The sequence below is a fragment of the Pezoporus wallicus genome, unplaced genomic scaffold (genome assembly GCF_028554395.1).
Source record: "Pezoporus wallicus isolate ANWC-B61680 ecotype Strahan unplaced genomic scaffold, APGP_CSIRO_Pwel_v1 contig_8090, whole genome shotgun sequence".
In the NCBI taxonomy this organism is placed as follows: domain Eukaryota; kingdom Metazoa; phylum Chordata; class Aves; order Psittaciformes; family Psittacidae; genus Pezoporus; species Pezoporus wallicus.
The window spans coordinates 592,646-613,839 of record NW_026642841.1 but is presented as its reverse complement, the minus strand read 5'-3'; the positions used below and the strand labels follow the sequence as shown (position 1 = coordinate 613,839).

The 21,194-nt window shown below is 47.0% G+C and overlaps 1 protein-coding gene across 1 annotated transcript; it reads left to right on the top strand.

Annotated features, from left to right (window-relative positions):
- Positions 1-17,318: 17,318 nt before the first annotated feature.
- LOC130611567 (perilipin-3-like) lies at positions 17,319-20,966 on the top strand. The gene is made up of 7 exons (XM_057432371.1): positions 17,319-17,430; positions 18,137-18,332; positions 18,937-19,019; positions 19,257-19,512; positions 19,730-19,929; positions 20,060-20,188; positions 20,278-20,966. Exons 1-7 carry the CDS (start codon positions 17,359-17,361, stop codon positions 20,761-20,763), a joined length of 1,422 nt encoding a protein of 473 aa, XP_057288354.1. The 5' UTR covers positions 17,319-17,358; the 3' UTR covers positions 20,764-20,966.
- The last annotated feature ends 228 nt before the right edge of the window (positions 20,967-21,194 follow it).

Here is a 21,194-nt window from a genome sequence, read left to right as displayed (position 1 = left end):
TTATTTATTGTGACTTTCAATAATTCATCAGGATGTGTTCATACCAGTAATTAGAACATGTACAGTAAGAAGTGGCTCACATAAATTATTCCATGGCATTCATTATTTATTTGACCATTTATAGTTGTGCAAAATTTACTGAGAAAATAGCTACATTAATTAACATGTGCATTAAGATTGCATTAGTCCTACTACACTTACTCAGCATGTAAAGATACTTAGATTTGTGTGTGTGAACAGCTAGAAGGGTTTTGCTTGTGTCTTTTAAATCATTTATACTTAGCAAAGAGCTCTGTGATTGGGAGCAGGAGATAGCTGCTTGTGGGAAGCCTTCCTGCTGACTACACAGGCAATGGCGAAGTTGGTTTAGTTTGGCTCAAGAATCTTTTGATGAGAGATGGGTGTTTGGCTGTGACGTTCAACCACTGATGTTTGAGCTAGAGCAACGAACAAGAGAAAATCCAGTACTCAAGACCTTCTGCTTTGACTACCTATAGTTGAGGAGACCGTAGGGGAAGGCAGTTGGCATAGTGGCCCCATTGCATTCCCTTGGCTAACGCATGCCTGGTGGCTGAGGCCAAGGACAACGCCTGCAGAAGACTGTCAGAGGGCTCCTGGGGACATGACCTACTCTTTACCAGCCCCAACCTTGTCTGAGGCTGCTGTAAAGTTACTCCAGTTCCAATAGCATGTGTCTAAACCTCCTGTGCGTCAGCACTGACATTCAGCTGGAACGACGAGGAATTCTTTTGTGCCAAATGAATTAAAAACAACTTCTCAACAAACAACCCACAGATCATTTTGTAGTCTGGAAGGGAAGAGAAACATGTTTAATCTATGCCATAAAAGTGGTGCCTGCTCACCTTGTTTTACATCATTAATGAGTCCACTGGAGGATGCACCAGGGAATTTCCACATGAGTAAACTCCACCCAGTGTAAAAAGGCTGAGATCCACCTCTGTAATTTAATGGTTCAGCTCCCACATGAAAGCTGGTATTTGAGGTTCTAATTATTAAGCACAAATTGAATTCCAGCTTTTGGAGCTGAGAGTTCCTTCCCTCTGCAGATTGCAGCTGAAGGCTTCCTCGCTGGGGAATGCTGAAGAGGATTTTAGTATGTCCGCTCAAGATACCGGCCACAGAGAGGCAAGTCCCATGGGAGCCTTGTGGCTAGGGGTATATTCAGAAAGCACTTTGTCTTGGATAAAGATAATGAACTATTCATGAGGCATCATTCATCTCGGGAATCCCAGGGGTATGCTCTTCTGGTTATGGATTACTAACGACTCATGGTGAAATCTGGCTATTAACTTTCTCATGGTTAACTGATGGCCTGTGGAGTTCTTGTCAATGGGTACCTGGCTGTGGGCTGGACTTAAAGTAATGCTCTACTTCATGGTTATGGTCTTTCTTCTTGCCCTGGTAGGAGCTCTCTGTGACTTGTAATGGGAAATGGTGATGCTGCTGTGTGGAGAAGTCTCGTCCAGGTTGGTCACAAACAAGTAGATGAAGAAAAGTTTCATTTTTGTGAGAACAAAGACCCTTCCAAAACTTACCCAACCAAACCCAGCCTCACAAAACATGTGTGTGTGCTTTCACTGTTCTTGAGTTAGCAGCCACAAAACACTTAGAGGCATTTTTGCTCTGGCTATGCATGCACTCAGAAGGTAGAGCACATGAAGGATGTTTTGGGTTTTTCCCAAAACCCTTGGTTTTGGGAAGCAGAGTAGCAGAAACCAACCATCTGCTTCTTGGAAGGAAGACCAAGGCAGGGCTGCAGTTTGGGAATTTCTTTGTTTTGTCTTTACAGCTCAGCTGCCAAGATGCAAAAGAATAAATTGGTTTGGATTAACACAAATCACGATTCTTCTCACCGAAGTGGATCTCTGAACAAACTCCCATTTCCCTCAACTGCGTGTTCTGCAAGTGTCTCATACTAAATGAAGCCAAAGGTAAGAACCATCAGGCTGTCAGGAAGGGGCTGTCCTCTTCCTCCTCGTCCTCTTCATCATCATCCTCCCAGGTAACTTGGAGGTTAGAGCACTTTGCCAGGAGAATGAAACCCAAGCTTGCTTCTGCTTGTTTTCAGAGCCAGATGCTGGGGCTGGGCATTACCCTCCTGTGGCAGGCTGTCATTTATAAACGCTTCATGGGTGCAGCTATTACAGCCTCAGTGCGTCTCACTTTGAAGTCTATGTATCAATATGGAGTTAGAAAATGGGCCACTCTCTACTTCTCTTACCTCTTAACGATGCTAACCTTGCAGAGATGCATCCCAGAGGAGCCTGTTGCCTCATGGCAGATGGTGGAGGGGAGTGGAAGTACTCACAAGGGAAGAGGAGGAGAAACTGACTCCGTCTCGCCAGTGTCCTCGGAGCAAAACTTCAGCCAACGTTACTGTGTGTATTCTGAAGTTCATGTCCAGAGTTGGCCTAGTTTAGAGAAATGTGGGTTTAGTTCTTTCATAGAGCAGCGTTCATTTTTCACAGCAGAGGGGCTCTCCTCAGGCTCTTGCTTCAGACAGGGCTTGAAGAATCAGGTGCCTTCTCTTTCTGAAATGTTCCGAGGAGCTCCCGTGTGGTTTCAGATGAGGGCCATGATTATGCTCGGGAGGTTATGACAGGGAAAGATGCTGCTCAGTTCTTCTCTTTCCTGTTTTACTGGAGCTGCCATGAAAATGGATTAGTCCAAACCATCTCTCCGTCTTGCTGCCCATTTGTCAGGTTCCTGCAGCCACGTTCGCTGCTTGATGATTTCATAAGCTGCGCTCCTTTTCCTTGGGTTCTGGTGATTGATTGTGATGACAAGTGGAAATATTACAAAATAAATCTGTTTTCACGGCCCTGCAAAGGCCACTCTGAGAACCCTCTGCAGGTTTAACAATGTAGGAAGAGGTGGGAAAGCCAAAGATTAACATCAGAGCAGCTGTCCTGTGGTATCCATTAATGCTGCAGTTATTTCTGTAGGGACCTTATTTTACCCTAAGGGGCAAATGATTATCATTCATCCCAGGAAAATAAAGAAAATAGGTAGAAGTCATAGAATCATTTATGTCAGAAAAGACCTTTGGGATCATAGAGTCCAACCATTAACCCAGCACTGCCAAGTCCACCACTAAACCATGTCAGGAGCTCATGCAGGGGCCAGCACCATCTCCAAAGCTGGACACTGATAGAGCATAGATGAGGCCAAACCCAGAACTGCTGGGGGAATGTTTGCAATGACTTCCCCACATTCGTATTTTCCTTTTAGAAGGACTTTCAGTACAAAGACTGTTCGTTTGTCTGGAGTTGTCTTTCAGTCCTGAAACTACCTCTCCACTGAAGACAGCCCCCTTGTGCAGACCATCCCTCTGCCATCACTAGTGCCTTTCATGCACATCATGGATGCTGCATGGCCCCTTCGTTTGGGTTCCTACAGCTTGCTTATCATCCAAGAGAAGCTCTGCCAACACCTCCTGCTCTGCCTACACCCTTAAACAGTGTATCTGATGATTTTAAGAGTCTGTTCCAACTTAAATGATCCAGTGGACCCAGAGGAGTGTGAAGCCCTGCTCCTAACAAGGACAATATGCAGATAACTTCATCTCCATCAGCTTGGCATAGGTGGGATGTTTGGCAGAGGGGCTTGTGGCAGCAGAAATGCTGTATCCCTGGCAGTGCTCAGGGCCAGGTTGGACAGGGTTTGCAGCAAGCTGCTCTAGTGGAAGGTGTCCCTGCCTGTGGCAGGGGGTTGGAACTGGATGAGCTTTAAGGTCCCTTCCAATACAAACCAGTCTGAGCCTATGAAAGGATGCACTGGGGCTTTTGGCAGGAGGCTAAGCAAGGAGGTTAGTTCCCTCTGCAGCAATTGGCCCCAAGAGGTTTTGGTTTCACCCTGCAGCCAGGTCTGCAGTGAGCAGAGCAAAAGACAAAAATGAGCTCTAATGATCACCTTTTTCCTGCAAGAAGATACAGATGGGCAGGTCGTCCTGTTGAGATGCCCTTCAGCCTGGCACCAGAGCCGCTGCCGCTGCACTGGGGGGATTGCCGTTGTCTCTCCAAGTCAAAGAAGGGATATGAACTAAGATGAAACAACAAAGAGGGAGACAGTAGATTTTAATTGATAGAGAGCCCAGGAACTGGTGTGCGGCCCAGTAAATATTGGAATGACATTACCTGAGCTTAAAAAAAATGGACAAATTGTGAGGCTTAATTTCTATCCCCAGTGGAGCTGGGGAGCAAGCACCATGGACATATCAGGATTTCTTCTAATAATTTCCTTTGGTAATGGAATCAGAAGGAGAAAGCTCCAGAGAGACTCTTTTACAATCTTTTCCCCTCCCTTCGCTTTTTCTTTCTGATTCCCTCCATTGTTCCCAGCTCTGTCAGGATTGTGACAAACTTAATTACCAGCAGCCAGCAGGAAATTCAGATGACATGTCACTTTTCTTTCCCTTTCTTTTCTTCTGAATTCATAAAAGCTTTCTAGTCTCTAGAGTGAATAAGGACAGGGGCCAGATGGTGCTGGTGTCCGATATCGGCAGCATCTGAACATTTATCTCCTTGAGATCTTCAGTGTCAAGAAGCCATAGATGAGGGTAACAAACCCTCCAGGGCAGTGAGCTCAGGGCTGGATATGCTTCTAAACGTTTTGTGGCTGTTAATACAAGACCTATGAAAGCACACAGGCATATTTTGTGGGCTGGGTTTGGTTGGAAAGATAGAATAAGGTTTGGAAGGGTCTTTGCTCTCATGAAATGAACCTGTTTGTGATCAACCTGGATGAGTCTTCTCCACACAGCAACATCACCATTTCCCATTACAGGTCACAGTGAGCTCCTACTGTGGGAAGAAGAATCACCTGAACCATGAAGTAGAGCATTACTTTAAGTCCAGCTACTCATTGAAATGCCACCGTGCGTGGCTGGGGCCAGGTTTGCAGTGTCCCTACTCCTGTTTGTGGGTGTCTTCTGCCAACCTGCTCTTGAAGATCTGGGCTGATTGCACTGATAGCAGGAGCACTCACAGCAGTGACTGCAGAGCCCAGGCTCTGATCCCAAGCTCTTGGCACCAGGGGAAGGCACATTTGTGGCTCCTGCATTGCCAAAGGCCGACACTTGGTTGACGATAAAACAAGAACTGGGTGAAATGTTCTCATGAACTGGGTGGTTTTGCCCCAGAATCACTTTTCTGGGGGTGTGGAATAAATCAGGGTGAGGTTCGGTGGAAAGGTTGGAACGAGGATAAAGGAAAAATGCCAGAAAATACTTTGAGCATTTTCAAGTGAGGTTTTTCCCTTTGGGCTTTTCAAAGGCGGTTTTTCTCAAAGACATTTTTGGCTTTAAAATTCAGCCCAAGTGAAACAAAAAGGGTGTGTGTGTGTAATTAAAAATGCAAAAGGGTTAAAAGGGGACCTAAATTGCTGAAAAATGACCTGAAATGGAGCTGTGCTTTGCAGTCGTGAGGACTAGAAACTTCATTTATTTCCTTCCAATGAATTCCAGGGGAGCTGGGACACAGCAAGAGCCGTGGGACCCAGCCACCATGCACTGTGAGCACCGGGGTGGAGGTGTTTCTCAGAGTCCAGAGAAGTTCTCTAGGTTCAGGTAAGCTTGTGGCAACCCAGCTTTTGGGGAGCTGTGCTTGCATACCTGCAGAGGCAGGGAACCCCTTCCCTCCTATCTGCCACCCCACTGACACAGCAGTACAGACCATTCTGCCCAGGGTGTGTTGTGTGTCACCGATACTTTGCCTTGTCTGAAACAGCCTGTCGTTCCCTTCCTTTTACCAACAAAGCTAAATCTAGATCAAAGCTAAATCACAGCACTCTCACATAAACATCAATGAGTTAAGGGTAAAGTGTCCTGCATTTGGGTTTCCTGCCTATTCACAAGGCACCTAATGAACCTCACGGTGATGACCAGCCTGTAGCTGGGAGCCAAGAGATGTGTTGGCCGCGGTGATCTTCTGTTTGGTGATGGAGTGGTGCCACAAACCTGCGTGTCCCAGTAGCCTAGCGTGTGCTCTCCACTCTGCAACGAGATTCAGCCTGAAACCTAATTCAGTTTGCCTGCATTGCACCATCGTTTCTGGAGGCTGTTGCCACAGCAGCTGCATACACAGTGAGCCATGGAGAGCTTTACAGGCGGGAGATGTGTCCTTGCTCACTGCTGGTGGTAGGTTAGGAGTGTTCCCACAGGATTAGCTGCACATCAGGGGGTTGCACTCACCGATCATAAACAGGGCTCCAAAGGTGTTTAAGAACAGGGGTGTCAGAGAGCTGAAGGTTTCCTGCAGGCTGTCAGCAGATCTCCAAGCTGCTGGGAGCTTATGTTTTCCTACCTGAAATGCAGGGAGAGGAGCATCCACAGCACTTGGTTGGATGTGCTGTTAATGGGCTTGCTTTCCTGCCTGCAAAATGGGTTCAGATTAATCATTCTGGGGGTAAAAATTTACACCATTCCCCCCCCATTTTCAAGCTGCTGCTTGCCAGGAGAGCACTCTTGTAAATGAAGTGCTGCGCATCCATGTGTGGCCAGCTGAGTGGCTCTGCTTGCTCACAGCCAATTCATGGCATCATTATTATTATCATTTCAATAATGCAGCCCAGGCAATCCGTTGCTGTGCAGGAAATGTCAAGATCTGCCATACAGATACTTCTTTCCCCCATGCTCCCTCTCATGGGGGATGGATTGTGGTCACGGGGCAGAGCCATCCAGCCCTCTGCAGGTGGCTACAAGCACTTGAGCTGTGCCAGGAGCTTTGCAAGCCTATACTGGTAGGAAACAACAGCAACCTCCCTCCAAACCCACTCTAACAACTGCACTCCCTCCTGCAATATTGTCCCCAAGCTGAATGTCTCCATGGCTCCCGACTTGCTCCTGCTTTGAACGCTATGGACCAGCCTCTTTCTCCTCCAGGAAACCTATTTTGCACCAGTGTTTGGTTTTCTGGGCATTGCTGGAGCTCAGAAAGTGGCTGGAGCCTTGTGCCAGCTGGGTTTCAGTACATCATCCCTCCGAGCATGACGTGGCAAAGAGTTAGGACAAGACATGGACAGTTCTGGCTTTGGGCTGTTCATCTTGGAAGCCTTTCAACTGAAACCAAACCATTAAAACCAGTTCAATTGGCATCTTGGACTCCTGGATGATGAAGAGGCTCACCTTAGGGTGAGCACTTAGCAGGGCTCAGGATGTGTTTCCGTGCCTGTGAGTCTGGGCACTGGGACATGTGATGAGAAATGAATTGTGTGTATGTTTGGCACAGCTGGGGCATGTTCCACACCTCCAGGCTTCATTAAACAAACCACATTGTATTATAATTAATGAAAAGCAGCAGATGTGCAAAAAACCTGAAATCTAAACCAAGTTACATCATCGTATGACTTTATAAAATCTGAATCTTACCAGACTCCACCTATACAACCCCATCCTCCTGTCTCCCACCCTAGCATCACAGAGGATGCCAGGAAGGTGTCCAGCTGCCTGATCCAAGGCACCATCATCTCTATACCCTGCTGATTCTGACACATAACTTCTGTCTTGTGCTTCAGGGTCTCACAGGTAGAGACTACACCTTCCTCCATGCTTCACTGTCCCAGCATCAGTGATTTCTTCCATGACCTACCTTGTTTCTCACTTGTCTTGAGCTGAGCCCATTGGTTTTATGGCTAGCCCCTGTGCAGAGATTCAGGTGAAAGCTACAAATATGTCTCCTGTTAATCTCTAAACTAATCAGCCTTCAAAGCTGTCGTAGAATCCCAGACTGGTTTGTGTTGGGAGGGACCTTAAAGCTCATCCAGTTCCAACCCCTGCCACAGGGAGGGACACCTTCCACTAGAGCAGCTTGCTCCAAGCCCCTGTGTCCAACCTGGCCTTGGATGCTCCTGAAGACTCTTGCTGCTGTTGCATGCTGGATTTCTACCCAGCTGGTGACAGGAGCAGGTGTTGGGGTTTGTTTTCAGAAGGCAACCCCACTTCTTCCCATCTATTAACCCAGAAAAGCTGGAGCCCATCCATCCCCTGGCTGGCCTGGGAAGAGAAGAAATGCTCCCAGCACTGCCAGCAGCTCCCAGCACTGCACACGACAGCAGCTCCTGAGTGGGATGCTCTGATCCTTCTTCTTTGTATCTCCAGCACATCTAAAGAGAATGGATAGGACGCAGGAGGTGGTGGAAACCTCTACTCCCTTAGATTTGAGTGCAGCATTTATTCTTGCCTTTGGATATGACCTCAGGGAGGGCCAGGCCAGGCTTGACAAGGTGCCTGGTCTGAGAGACAAGACCATTTGCAAGTGGCATCTTCCAGCAGAATTCCCAAGTGTTACACATTCCTGTCATTTCCTCCTTTGTTCCATCCCCAACAGCTGAATTGAAAGGTTCTTAAAACAGGCTCATAAATAAGAAAGTAAGAAATGGATCGAGGTTGTGCCCGATAACAGCAAGTGTTACCTGATGGTAGTTATTCTTAGAAACTTCAGGAGAGGCCTCATGATGTTCCTGCTGTCTGGGGAACAATTTCTCTGGGACTAGCTTGGTTTTCTTACACAGAAAACACATTCCTTTTAAAAGGCTGGATTGCTGCTCAGGTTTTCCTTTCGGGCCCATGGGACTTCCCCCTAAATACAGACAGAGGTGAGAATCATTTAAAATGAGCAGCTCTCAAGGCAGGGCTCTCTGGAGAGATGGAGGTGAGGGATGGCTTTGCTAATGCCTTCTGAGGGAAAGTTCAGTATTTTGGGCAAGAATGGGAAAAGCTGCTGCCATCACTGTAATGAGGGCAGCTTGGTTTGTGTTGCTACTCTAGAGGCAGCATAGGAAAACCACCCTGAATTCCAGTCCTTCCAGGGCATTTCCTGGGCTGCCACCTTCACTGTCAGCTCACTGATGGGATGTGATGCTGTCCCCACTTCCTCTCTTTCTTGGCTGGGCTGTCACAAACTCCCCTGCCATGTAATGGCAATCCTGACCGGTTTCATCAGCAATCTCATGGTTTTCTGCTGTTTCTCCTGTTTGCTGCTGGAGGGTTTTGCATTCATCTTACTCCTTGCATTGGACTGTGTTTAAGCCCAGTACACTATGGCCCTAACTCTCAGTTAGTCTTCAATGGCATAAATATAGATTGAATGCAGTAAGTAATATAGCGGAAATGGTTTATGAGAGCCCCTCCATGACTCCTTGGCTGCTCTCAGCACCCCTGAAACTCAGCTGGGTTGGATAGTGGCATCAAGAAAAGATACAACCAAAACAAAGAGGGCTGTAAGAAACTGAAGAAGCAAGCAGAGCATGAGAAATGTACAGAGCAGCAGCTGAGCATGAGCATGGCTCATTCCAGCCTTCTTCAGCACCTGGGGAAGCTTTTCTAAACAGCTGCTTATTTTTTCACATCACTGTTCAGTGACTCTATCATTGTACTTGATTTTCACCCTGGTGTACGACAAGACCTTCTTTCTGAATTCTCGTGGAAATACAGTGAAGAGATCTGTCTCTACCCAGACCTGAATAAACCCCCTATCACCTTCCATTGACAGCCAGAATCTGGTGGAAGTCATTCTGTTTATTCTCCTGAAGGAGATCCACTTTATGAAGTGACTGATTTATGTTCCTATGGTGGCTTGGCTGGATCCACAGCTTGGTGCTGCTCTGCCCAGAGAAGCTGTGGCTGCCCCATCCCTCGCAGTGTTCAAGGCCAGGTTGGACAGGGCTTGGAGCAAGCTGCTCTAGTGGAAGGTGTCCCTGGACACCTTCTGGATGAGCTTGAAGGTTTCTTCCAGCCCAAACCATTCCATGATTCTATGATTCTCTTTGTCTATCAGACACGTTATCTTTCCACTCCAGGGAACCTGCAAGATTTAGAAGGAGCTGTTTCCCCCTTTTCAGTGTGTGGTTTATTTCTATCTCTCATTAGGCTGTCAAACCACCATAAAATCTATAATGCTTCCTTTGCTTTTCTTCCACGCCAAGAGTACTTAGAGAAAGTACATCAATTGGAAATTAAAGAAATTTAGTCAGAAAACTTGTAGGAAAACACCAACAGAAAAGATCAAACAAAGCAGAGAACAAAGACGCCAGAAATAAAATTGTCTGACAAACATTAGAATTTATATTAAAAGAGGAGGAAAGAAGTACAAAAGCCTCAAAAAAAAAATAATGACAAACTGTGAAAAGCAATGCCTGACTTCAGAAAGGAAAAATGCAAGGAACCTAACAAAATCGTTTCAGATGTGAGCCTATCAGAAAGAAATCTGATTTCAAAAAGAGGAAAGAAAGAAAGAAACAGCTATGGAGACACTTGTATGAAAGGATGAACAAGAAAAGATTTGAAAATTGTAGCCTCCAAACCACTTTAAAGACTGACAAAAGGAAGGGATACATATTAAAATCCACACTAATGCTGCAACATCGAGAACAAAACGTTCTCTCAGTGAAAAAAAGTGTTTTGAAAGGTGTATTTACCTGGGATCTGGGTGACCCCATGAAAAAGAGGAGATCTGAAAGAGTAATTTTAAAATGACTGTAACAACCGACTAGGAAGATGGTGGAAGCTCACAATTATCCCTGTGGTTTGAAAGGGATCAAACCTTATTTCCATTCTATTTCTTACAAGAGGCAAAGTAGGACAGTCGTATCCCACTGCTCCAGATAATAATGCAAGCAAAAGCTACTGGAGAGCATGCAGTCGAATGAGACACCAGCAAGTTGTGAGTTACGAGCAGAGCCACAGCTTTCCCTGGAATTGAGAGGTTCGCCTGCCACAAGAAACAGCTAATCCCATGGAAACAAGGAGAGGGAGCTCCTGGCCGCTGCCCACCGTGAGCATCACTGGAGCTGTGAGCCTCCAGAGACAGCTCAGAAAAGAGATTTACAGCAAGAGGAAGATAACGCGCCTGCTCACACCAGCAGTGCCAAGCCAGACATCCTCAAGGTTGCTGCTGTGGGGATGACCAGGAAGCCATGGCAGCATGGACATCAGTTCTGAAATGGGGCTGCTGGAAAATGCGCTGTTGGTCAGAGCTGAGAGCGTCAGTTTAAGGAGAGGTGACCCCACAGTGCAGACACACGCGTTTGTCCTGTAACATCTTTAAAACTAACTTCTGCACTCGAAAAACCCCAACCAAACAAAAATAGCAGTAAAAAAGCTTTTGGCACATGAGGGGAAACAGTATGTGAATGCTACAGTCAGCTTACCTTTGACTGAATCAGTGTTCTCCCATAATGTTTCTATGTTTGTAAGCAATCTTCATTGCCTGGCATCATGTAGCCATAGAAGACTGAATGCTGATTTGCCAAATCAAGCATTTAAACTATTCTGCCCCTCAGGCCACTGGTTCTGAAATTCAAATGCAAAATAAGTGGGACACTGTGTAGGCTACTGTTTGCCTTCCAGAGATATTCCTGAAACGTGGAATCCAGTGAGTAACACTTGGAGCCACAGTTAAACTGGAGGCCAGACCAAATGGCTCTGATTTATTCTAACATTGATGCCATTAAACTGCACATTGGACCACAGTGAAATTAATCTACCAACTGCACTTCAGTGGGGGCAACACTTTGCAAGTATTCCATGGAAGTCTGAAGCCTCAGTGTTTGTGTTTGGTGGGAGAATTCAACTGACCATGGACAACTTTCATTCAGCCCCATCTATGCACTCAGTAACACCTGCCCTGTGGTCCCCCTGCCAAGAAGTATGACACAGACTCTTCTCTATGACATGACGTTTCCAGACCTCAATGACTGTATCTTGCATCATCATTCTCCCACAAAAGCCTCAAGCCATGCTATGTGGAAAAAAGACATCCATTTGGGACCTCTCAATGGTACACTGGGAAGACAATTTGAAGGAGACTAAAGGTGAGGTGCTTTCCAGAAAGGACAATATATGGGAGGATTCAAAACACCAAACTGCCCCAACCAGTCATTCTTGTCAATCTCAGCCTTCAGTTACTGGGAGTCTTCTCTACCAGACAGAAAAAGCTCCACTATCCGTGGCCTATTTATTGACTGCATTGGACAGATGTGAGGCACAGGCAGGTCCTTCCATTTCCTAAGACAGTGGCTATGGGAGAAGGGAGCCTTATGGGGGTTTCTCATGACTCACACCAGGGGAATTAGCAAGATAAGTTCTAAAGCTTAGACACAGAGCAGCGCAGTGAAACAACACAGGTGAAAGATGGTGATGTCCTGAATAACACTTGAGTTGCCCACTTACCTCTGTGGCAAAGCCCAGGAGTCCAGGTATACCTTTAACAATGCAGAGATTAAATACCACCCCAGCTCCAACCCCAAGTTTAAGTTTAGTTAACCACAAGCTTTCTGGTTTCTGACCTTTTGTTTCTTGGTTGAGCTGCATTGTTTGTAGACACACTGAAAAGCCTGCAAGCTGAGGCTGCTCTGCCCTGAGTGGGATCCCTGGTAGGTCTTGAGGGGAAACATCTCCCAGGTGGTGCCAGGTACTTCAGGAAGTTCAGTGAAAAAAAGAGAGGACATACGAGAGTGGAATAAATGTCTCAAGATTGCATCAGTTAACATATAGGGAAAAATTGGAAGTGCTGTGGATAAATTAAACTCAAATGGCTAATGTATTATTTCACATTGCAGTGTAACTCTTTCCTTTGGGTTTTTAAATTGTCACTACTCAGTAGTTTCTGAATACATTGGCTAAATTTCAATCAGATCTTACAGAGCAGGGAATAGGTTTCAAAGGTAATTAAATTCTTGCAAAATGTGAAAAAATAGGCAATCGAATAAGAAAATGGTAGTGTAAGTGTCCTAACCGACGGAAAGATCACTGTGTGAGATCAGAGCCTCGCAGACATCAGAGCTTCGGATGGAGAGTGAACAAACCCCACATAAAGCTCAGCCAGGATCTGCAGTCAGTCATGAGTTGTAAACCTGCTCCATGTCTGGGGACCACACGTGCTCGTGTTTCTCCCTGTGCAGGCTTGGGTGAGTTCCCTCCTCCTCTAGTATGAATGGAAAGCTCTACCCCAGCCCAAACCAGCATACACAGTGAGCGGGACCGAACAGGAGGGAGCACCTCCAAGTGCAAAGCAGCAGAAGAGGAGGCCATCGGCCCACTCAAATGCTCTACAGACCACTGGAGGCCCAAACTTTGATGCTGGAGAGCTGTTGGCTTTCACCTTTCTACACGAATCTGCGATGATGTTCTCTGTTATTCAGGGCAAAAAGAGTAGATGAATGCAATCAACATTGGAAGATTGATCTAGCACTGCAAAATATTTACCTGTGGTCTGTAACTGCATTGAGCACTGTCATTGTCCTCTGCTGTTTTTCAGTGCATTTTATTTATCTATTTATTAACCAGTCACTTCTGGGACCTTTATCCCCATTACCCACAGTGAAAATGCAACAAGGAGTGTCAAAACACTCCTGGGAATTGGAGTTTTTACTGGCTGTCTCTGGGTATCTCATTTAACTCTAGCCTGGGTTGCAGTGGTTTTGTTAGAAATAAACCAGCCATTGAAGGGAGGAGTGTGAAATGAGTTTGCCACTTCCCCTAGAGGGTATCCTGTCTTTAAAATCAAAGAAGTAAAACTCTCACTGGGGTGTTGTTGGGTAGAAGACACAAAGGCTCTTGTGCCCTTTCTGCCTGGCTTCATCTCTGCCAGGGCAGAGGATGTCACTAGCAGGAAAGCTTTTCCTGGTGGACTGATGCAATTGTTCATGTGCAGTAATGTCCACAAGGACAATCATCCTGAGCACAGGCATATTTGCAGGGACCTTACTAGTTCCCACAGTTCACTGGTTAAAACACTCCCCCAACACATCAGGCATGTCAGTGGTGTCTTTGCTTGAAGGGACATTGATGGTGGCACAGCTCCCATTGTCATCATGACTGCCTCACCACCCCAGCCCTGGTGGTGAGATGTTCACCAGCTCTCTCAGAACACCACACCACCGTGCTGACTCCCTTATAATGCTTCTCCATGCTGAATGCTAACACCTGGGATCCCAGAGAAGACTCAGCTGTGCTAATGAGAAGGTATCACGGCTCAGTAAGTGCTTGACTTGCTAAGGTAAACAAAGTATTGGCTGGAACTAATGCAGCAAAAGATGGCCCTGCTGTCCTTTTTATTTTCTTTATTATTTTCTCTTTGCCAGCCAAGCTGCCTGTGCTACAGGTTTTGGATCCCTTCAGCTGCATGGAAGGGCACATGATTTATTGCAATTGGAAAGCTTGCAGGCAAAAAAGGCTGTGAAATTATTTTGTATCTGACACAATCATTAGTAGTATTATTTCTTCTGGAGCAGGGAAGGACACTTATAAAACATCTAACAAGCTGCTAAGGAGATTGCCTAAAGCAGTGATCTTCAGAATGTGCCTGTTCTTCCATGCTCTGTCCATATTTCAAGCTCCAGTTTTTTTTTATGACTGGGTCTTCAACTGATATTTCTGAGGGGTGTTTCTGACAGTTTAGAGGGAGCCCTCTTCAAATATTGGCCCTATCTTACCTGCTGATATCATGATACAGAGGTGATTGAAAGAGCAATCTAAACAAGTGTGCTGTAGAGCAGAGGGGCATCGAACCTTCTGTTTTACTTCATACACAAGTCCTCCAGATCCACTTTCCACACTGAAACAGAGCACAGTTAACTACATGTGAGACTCCATGCTAAGGATGTTGTTGGAGGGGTTTGAGTGGTCTCATATAGGTAAGCTGCTATTGCCTGCTTCAGCTCGCAGTTGCTCAGTGGTCCAGCTTGCTGGGGAGTCCTGATTCAGCTGAGAGGGATGCTGGTGGGAGGCAGGTAGTGGCACCTTCTCAGGGAGCAGGCACCTATTTCATACAATTGCTGTATGTAGCTTGCCCAGGTCTCAGGAGAAGGAGCAGGATTTGACAGGTACAGAGCCCAGCTTGCCCTCCTATGCTTACATGCTCAAGTTGAGCTCTTGCATCAGCACATCACCCCATCAGAGACTGAATGTGCCTCCAAGAGGGAGGCAAATCCAAGGACTTGGAAATTGGTTCTGGCCAGATCTGCACAGAGAAGCTATTTCTCTGGTTAAGGGAACTGTGGCTTTGACTTGAGCAGGAGCTGCCTCTCTAATGACAAGTGTGGAGTTTATTATCAGAAATCCCCAGCTTTCATCTGGCATTTTTCATCAGCAGATCACAAAACCTGTTGTGGACAAAGGTCAAAATCATGATCACCATTTTAAAGATGGAGAAGCTGAGACACAGAGCCAACAGCCTCAGAGAAAATCACCCCACAGGCAGCTGCCAGAACCGAGGACAGAGTCCCACAGTCCCCAAGTCCAGCCCAGTGCTTCAGCCTCCCTCTTCCCATCATTAGGACTGGGAAGACTACTTCCAATTGGTGTCAGTTGGTGACTGAAAGTGGAAGGAGCTGTCGTCATGGATACAGCATCCGCAGGCTCCACTCTGCCTTGGTGGACCCCTGCCTTTCTACAATAGCGCTGTGGTCTTCAAACACCAGTGCAATAATGAGCACAGGAAGAGTGATTCATGTGTGACCAGTGCAAATGCTCGCTGTGTAATACAGAGAATGAGCTGTTAGCTGTGACCCTCTTAGATTAACCGAGCTGGTTGATTCACTGATTTCTCCAGCACCAACTGGAGCAGACTGTCAGGACCTGTTGGATCAGTTACCTCCCATAACTGACCTACAGGATTTACACTCACTCTTTGCCCTTCACAGCACAGCAGCACCTGTGTTCTCCCTGTTCCCACATTGGGTAGTGTCTTCTTCATAATAGTTGTCCCTGCCTGTGCATTCCTACACATACAAAGACACTTGTGCTCTGAGCAGCAAAAGAAAGGGACTTGTTTAATAAAAAGTTAAACTAACCATAGTCTCAATGGACTTCCAGACTCCAGTGATTCATAATTTCTGGCCTCTCTCCTTGTGGAGCTCCCCTCAATGGCTCTGGGGGGTGAAGGCATTTTGACACTTCTCGGTACATTGTTCAGGGCTTGATACCTTTCTTGTGACACTTCTTTTGACTCATGCTTTGCAAAACTGGTGAGATGTGCAACCATTTTGCCTTTGGTCACCTCCATTGCAGCAGCCACCAGCTGTCTCTTCAAGATAGCACAACATAGATATCTGAACACAAGAAGAAGGGGTCTAACCTGTCTACTTATCAGCCTTATACAGGAGCTGTTCACCCTTATGGACCTTGGGGAAGACATAGAGAGACCAGGCTCTCTGGGGACTTCAAGATGAGAAACCTGAGTTCCAATGCTTCTAAGATTAGGCAGCAGCTGAGCAACCACTTTGGCCATTAAACATTAAGCCCCAGCAAGTAAAAGCAACAGGAATCCCACGTTAGGTGTGAAGTCCTCATGTGGATGGGTTTCACTATATTTAATTTTCTTTTCTGGTTACTGTTTCCCACCAAAAAGAGACACAAAACTAATGGTCATTTCCAGATGATGTGTGATCTGAGGCAAGATCACAAGGGGGCATGCTCCACGCCAGTAATACCTCTCATTTTCCAGGAGCCCCCAGAGGGAACTCCTGTACACAGGGCAAGGTGTAGCGGTACCTGCCTAATTACAGAGTAATCAACAAGACACAACAGGGCCCACCAGCCCCATTCTACCTCCAATTGGCCAGGACAGAGCCTGGCTCCTTTCTGCTTCTCCCAGAGCTGTCAGTCACTGAGGGTCCCTCCTTACCCCACTTCCCCAGACAGTATAAAAAGGCAGGGCAGGGGTGATGGGGCATGGTGCTATGACTGCTTCTTCTTTGCTGGTTGTCTGCTTACCTTCAGCAGGGCAGGAAGGTACTGTTCTCATATGGTTGGTGGTGGTTTTTCCTCAGGTGTTGGGGCTCTAATTGCTCTGTGAGCTCTGGGTCTGTGTTTATTGCCTGGCTTAATTGTGGAATAGACTTAGTCTTAACTAATGCAAGGGTGTTTGTGTTTGTGCCTGAAAGGTTAGGTGCAGCCTGAGCTGGTTCTGTTTGGAGTGTGTTAACAGCAGAAGGACAGCTTCTTGGGGTGCTTTATTCTTCTAATCCTGTTGTAGCTGTTTCTCTAAGGTGAGATTTTCTCAAAGGGGAGGAAGGAGGAATCCAGGGCCTCTAAGTGTGTTGACAATGGGTGTTATAATTGCTCTTGCAAGAGCTCTCCTGGGTGAAGACTTTGCTCTCCCCACTCCTCTGGTTATCATAAACCATGTGGAAACAAATACTAGATAGTTTTGCAAGTAATACAGATCCTTCTGTAATGGGAAGAAGCCTATTTTGTGGGTCTTCCCTTAACAGGTAGCAAAGGAATTTCTCCCTATGATGAGGTCAGAGGGATGTGCCCCCAGGAAAGGTGAAGTCCTCTGGAGGCTCCCTATCTTTTTCTCTTCCTCAAGCCATGGTGCTGTTTGCATTTCAGCTGCAATGGCCTCTGCTATGCCTGACAAAGACGAAGCTGCCAAGACCACCCTGGAGGTGACGGAAGAGGAGCAGCAGGTCAGTGCTCTATATGAGAAGTAAGGAGTGGCAGCTCCTGGGTGCAGGTATGAGGAGGTGGCTCCTCTATGGTGTTTCCTTGGCTCAGGCTGTGCCCTGCAGCTCCTCTGGAGATTCACGACAGCACAGCCAAAGAAGTTGGCCTGAAGGCCTTGTAAAACCTGCAAGGCTGAGCAAAATAGCTTGGGTTTTGCTAGGAAAGATGTTTCTGTAACTGTAGTCAAGATCCTGGCTTGCTGCAGGCAGTACTTCTGCAGAAAGGCTCCCATGTTCAGCAGCCCTGAAGTTCCTTGCTTTACTCCCATGACCAGCAGCATCCTTCTTGCAGGTTGATATAAAGTCTGTCAACTTAAAGCCAGCTTGACCCTGCCTGATGAAGCTTTTCTGGAGTATTAGCTTGTTAAATAGCTGTGCCGAATGAGTTAGAGCCGATTACAGGTACAGAAGTGGTGAGGTTGCCCATGAACTCAGCTGTCACTTGAGTAGCATTGTGCTAAAGGAAGACCATTCCTAGAATGGACCAACCATAAGTGTCAATGCTCCATAGCTTGTTTCACAACTGAGTTATAGATGTTAAAACAAGTGTCCAAGTAAACCAACCCTTGCTGTTTCAACCAGACTGGATGGCTTGAACAGGAAGTTTTGGGGCAAAACTACATAGGAAGGTCAGGTTTGCAAGCTTCATGGCTTTATTTTTGCCTTTTAGGCCGCAGTAAGTCAGGTGGCTAACCTGGCTTTGGTCAGCTCTGCCTGTGACATGGTTTCTACAGCGTATGCCTCCACAAAGGAGAGCCACCCTTACATCAGATCTGTGTGTGATGCAGCAGAGAAAGGAGTGAAGAGTGTAACTGAAGCCACAGCTAGCTGTGTGCAGCCAGTTCTGACTACACTGGAGCCTCATGGTAACCCACCCTGCATTGAACCTGCCTGATAACATAGTCTGTGACAGGCCTGAATTCACTCTAAACCCAGAGAGGCCAAACCTCTAGAACATAGAAACTTCTGTTGGTTTCTATGTGATCCTGGATCCTTGGGATGTGGAGGCTTGGGCAGAGATGGTGGCTATGTCTGTACAGGTGGGAGCTGGCTGCTATCAAAGTGAACAGACCCATAAGGAGATCAAGGCAACCTGCTCTACAGATTCAACCTCTAACAGACCTGGCCTTAGTGATGTGAATGGGGAGTTTCATAAATTCACAGCCTGGCTTGGGTTGGAAGGGACCTTAAAGCTCATCCAGCTCCAACCCCTGCCACGGGCAGGGACCCCTTCCACTAGAGCAGCTTGCTCCAAGCCCCTGTGTCCAGCCTGGCCTTGAACACTGCCAGGGATGGGGCAGCCACAGCTTCTCTGGGCACCCTGTGCCAGCGCCTCAGCACCCTCACAGGGCAGGTCTTCTTAATACCCAATCTTCATTGAGGCTCCCTGCAGTACAAACTGCTCAGGAAGATAAAACTTGAGATGGAATTCCAAAAACCCAGGTTTTGACACTTTCTTTTTGCCTCCAGTTGCTGCAGCCAGTGAGTATGCCTCCAAGGGCTTGGATAAACTAGGGGAAAAGATCCCACTCCTTCAAAAGCCAGTGGAACAGGTAAGAATCAAAGGCTGTGTTGTCCTTGGCTGGCAGAGGGACCTAGTTCTTGCAGGGTTTCTAACCTTGGGAGCAAAACGGGCTTTTACATCGGGAGCAATCTACCCCTCGGTGCATAGGACAAGCTCCTACAGGAGTGAATACTTGGCAGACACTGTGCTGCTGCCTTGGTGCAATTAGTGATTGTAATGTACTGCATGACTTAATCCCTCATCTGACATGTGTCTTCTTCTGCAGGTTCTCTCTGACACAAAAGAGCTGGTATCATCCAGAGTGGCTGATGCAAAGGATGCTGTGAGCAGCAAAGTGATGGAGGTGATAGATGTGACTAAGGAGGCTCTTCAGAGTGGCATGGAGGCTGCCAGGTCCGCAGTGACCAGCAGTGTGGGGATGGTTATGGACTCTGAAGTGGACCAGACTGCTGTAAGTGGAGCAGGCACTGTGCTGGGGGAGACAGAAGACAGCTCTCTCCCTATTGCAAATGAGGAGCTAGGTAAGGAAACCATATATGGGAGTCTTTGTAGTAGGAACCATCAAACTGGGGATAGCCAGCCCCATTCCCCATCAACTGGCTACTCTGGAATGGGGCTAATGGGAAGTGCCATGCTGGAGGCTACCTGGTTCCTAGTCCAGGACCTCCTGATACTTATTTTCTCTGTGTGGTAAACGTCTCTGCTCAGCCACTTGCAGGTACTTCGTCTATCTTTCAGCCAAACTGGCAGCATCTGAGGAGGGTGCAGACATGATGCCTGTGGAGCAGCAGCAGGAGAAGAGGAGGTACTTTGTGCGGTTGGGGTCTCTCCCTGATGAGCTTCGCCTGTTTGCCTACATGCACTCAACAGACAAAATGAAGCAGGTCTGGCAGGGCATGCAGGAGGCCCTGGCACAGCTTCACTCCATCATTGACCTGGTAGGTTGAGCCCAGTTTCCTGGAAGGAGAGGACCACATTGTTGGTTTGGTGTCAACTTCAATGCTATGATAAAGAGCTGTGCGTTCACCAGCAGGTCTGTCTTGATGCTCTGATCTTCCCTTGCCACAGATGGAAGTGTTTAAGCAAGGATTTAACCAAAAGCTTCTGGAGGCGCAGGAGAAACTACACCAGATGTGGCTGGACTGGAGTAGGAAGTCTTGCAAAGAGAGTGGAAACAACGGCTCTGCAGATCCAGAGGTATGACAGTGGGCAGGAGAGCAAAGGGCTCTGGGCATTTCCCTGTTAGAGTAACTCATCCTCTGATCTTAACTTCTGCCTCCTCCCAGGAAATGGAGTCTCTGGCCCTGCTATTGGCATGCAGTATCACACAGCAGCTGCAAGTCACCTGCTGTAAAGTAGTGTCTGCAATCCAAGGTCTTCCCTCAAGCCTTCAGGATAAGGTGAAACAATCTCTTGGTACCATACAGGAGCTTCATGCTTCTTTCTCAGCAGCAAAGTCCTTCCAGGACTTGTCCAGCAGTGTCCTGACACAGAGCCAAAGGAAGCTGGCTCTGATCCATGAGTACATGGAGGAGCTGCTGGATTACCTGAAGAACAACACACCTCTATCCTGGCTGGTGGGACCCTTCTCCCCCAGGGAGGAGAGGGAAACATCACAGGAGGATGAACCCTTCCAGGAGGAGGGGGCAGAGACAGCAGGAGCAGGGCATCATGAAGCTTCTACCACTCATGTAAAGGATAAGGCTGTGAGCACAGAAGTGGAATCTGGTCCCACGTCACATCTTGAACGCTTACTGGGTACTAGTGAATAAATCCTTAAGACCTTCTAAAGAAGGTGGTGGAAGCAGCAGGGCCACTTTGAGTGCTTGTAGTTGCTTTCGGGAATGCTGAGAAGACTGAAGCTCTGCAATGCTCCCACCTCCCTAGCAAGCTATGGTACGTCCTTCATCAGTGTATTGAGGTACTGCTTATGTCCAATATAATAATTGCTGTTGATCCTAACCCCTCAGTTATTACAGTAAAGAATTGTCTTCCTAAATGCTGCTGTACTAGGTCATAACTACTGCAAATAAAACTACTGCATGTGAAAATCCTTCCTGTCTCCAGTTTCTTCTGGAGAAACTCTCCAAGAGTGAGTATGGCTCAACAGAGGTGAACTGTACTTGTCCAAGCTGACAGTGCAGTCAGGAATGCAGTAACTGGTGAGAAATCAGTGGTACAGTTAGGATTACGGCTGGTAACC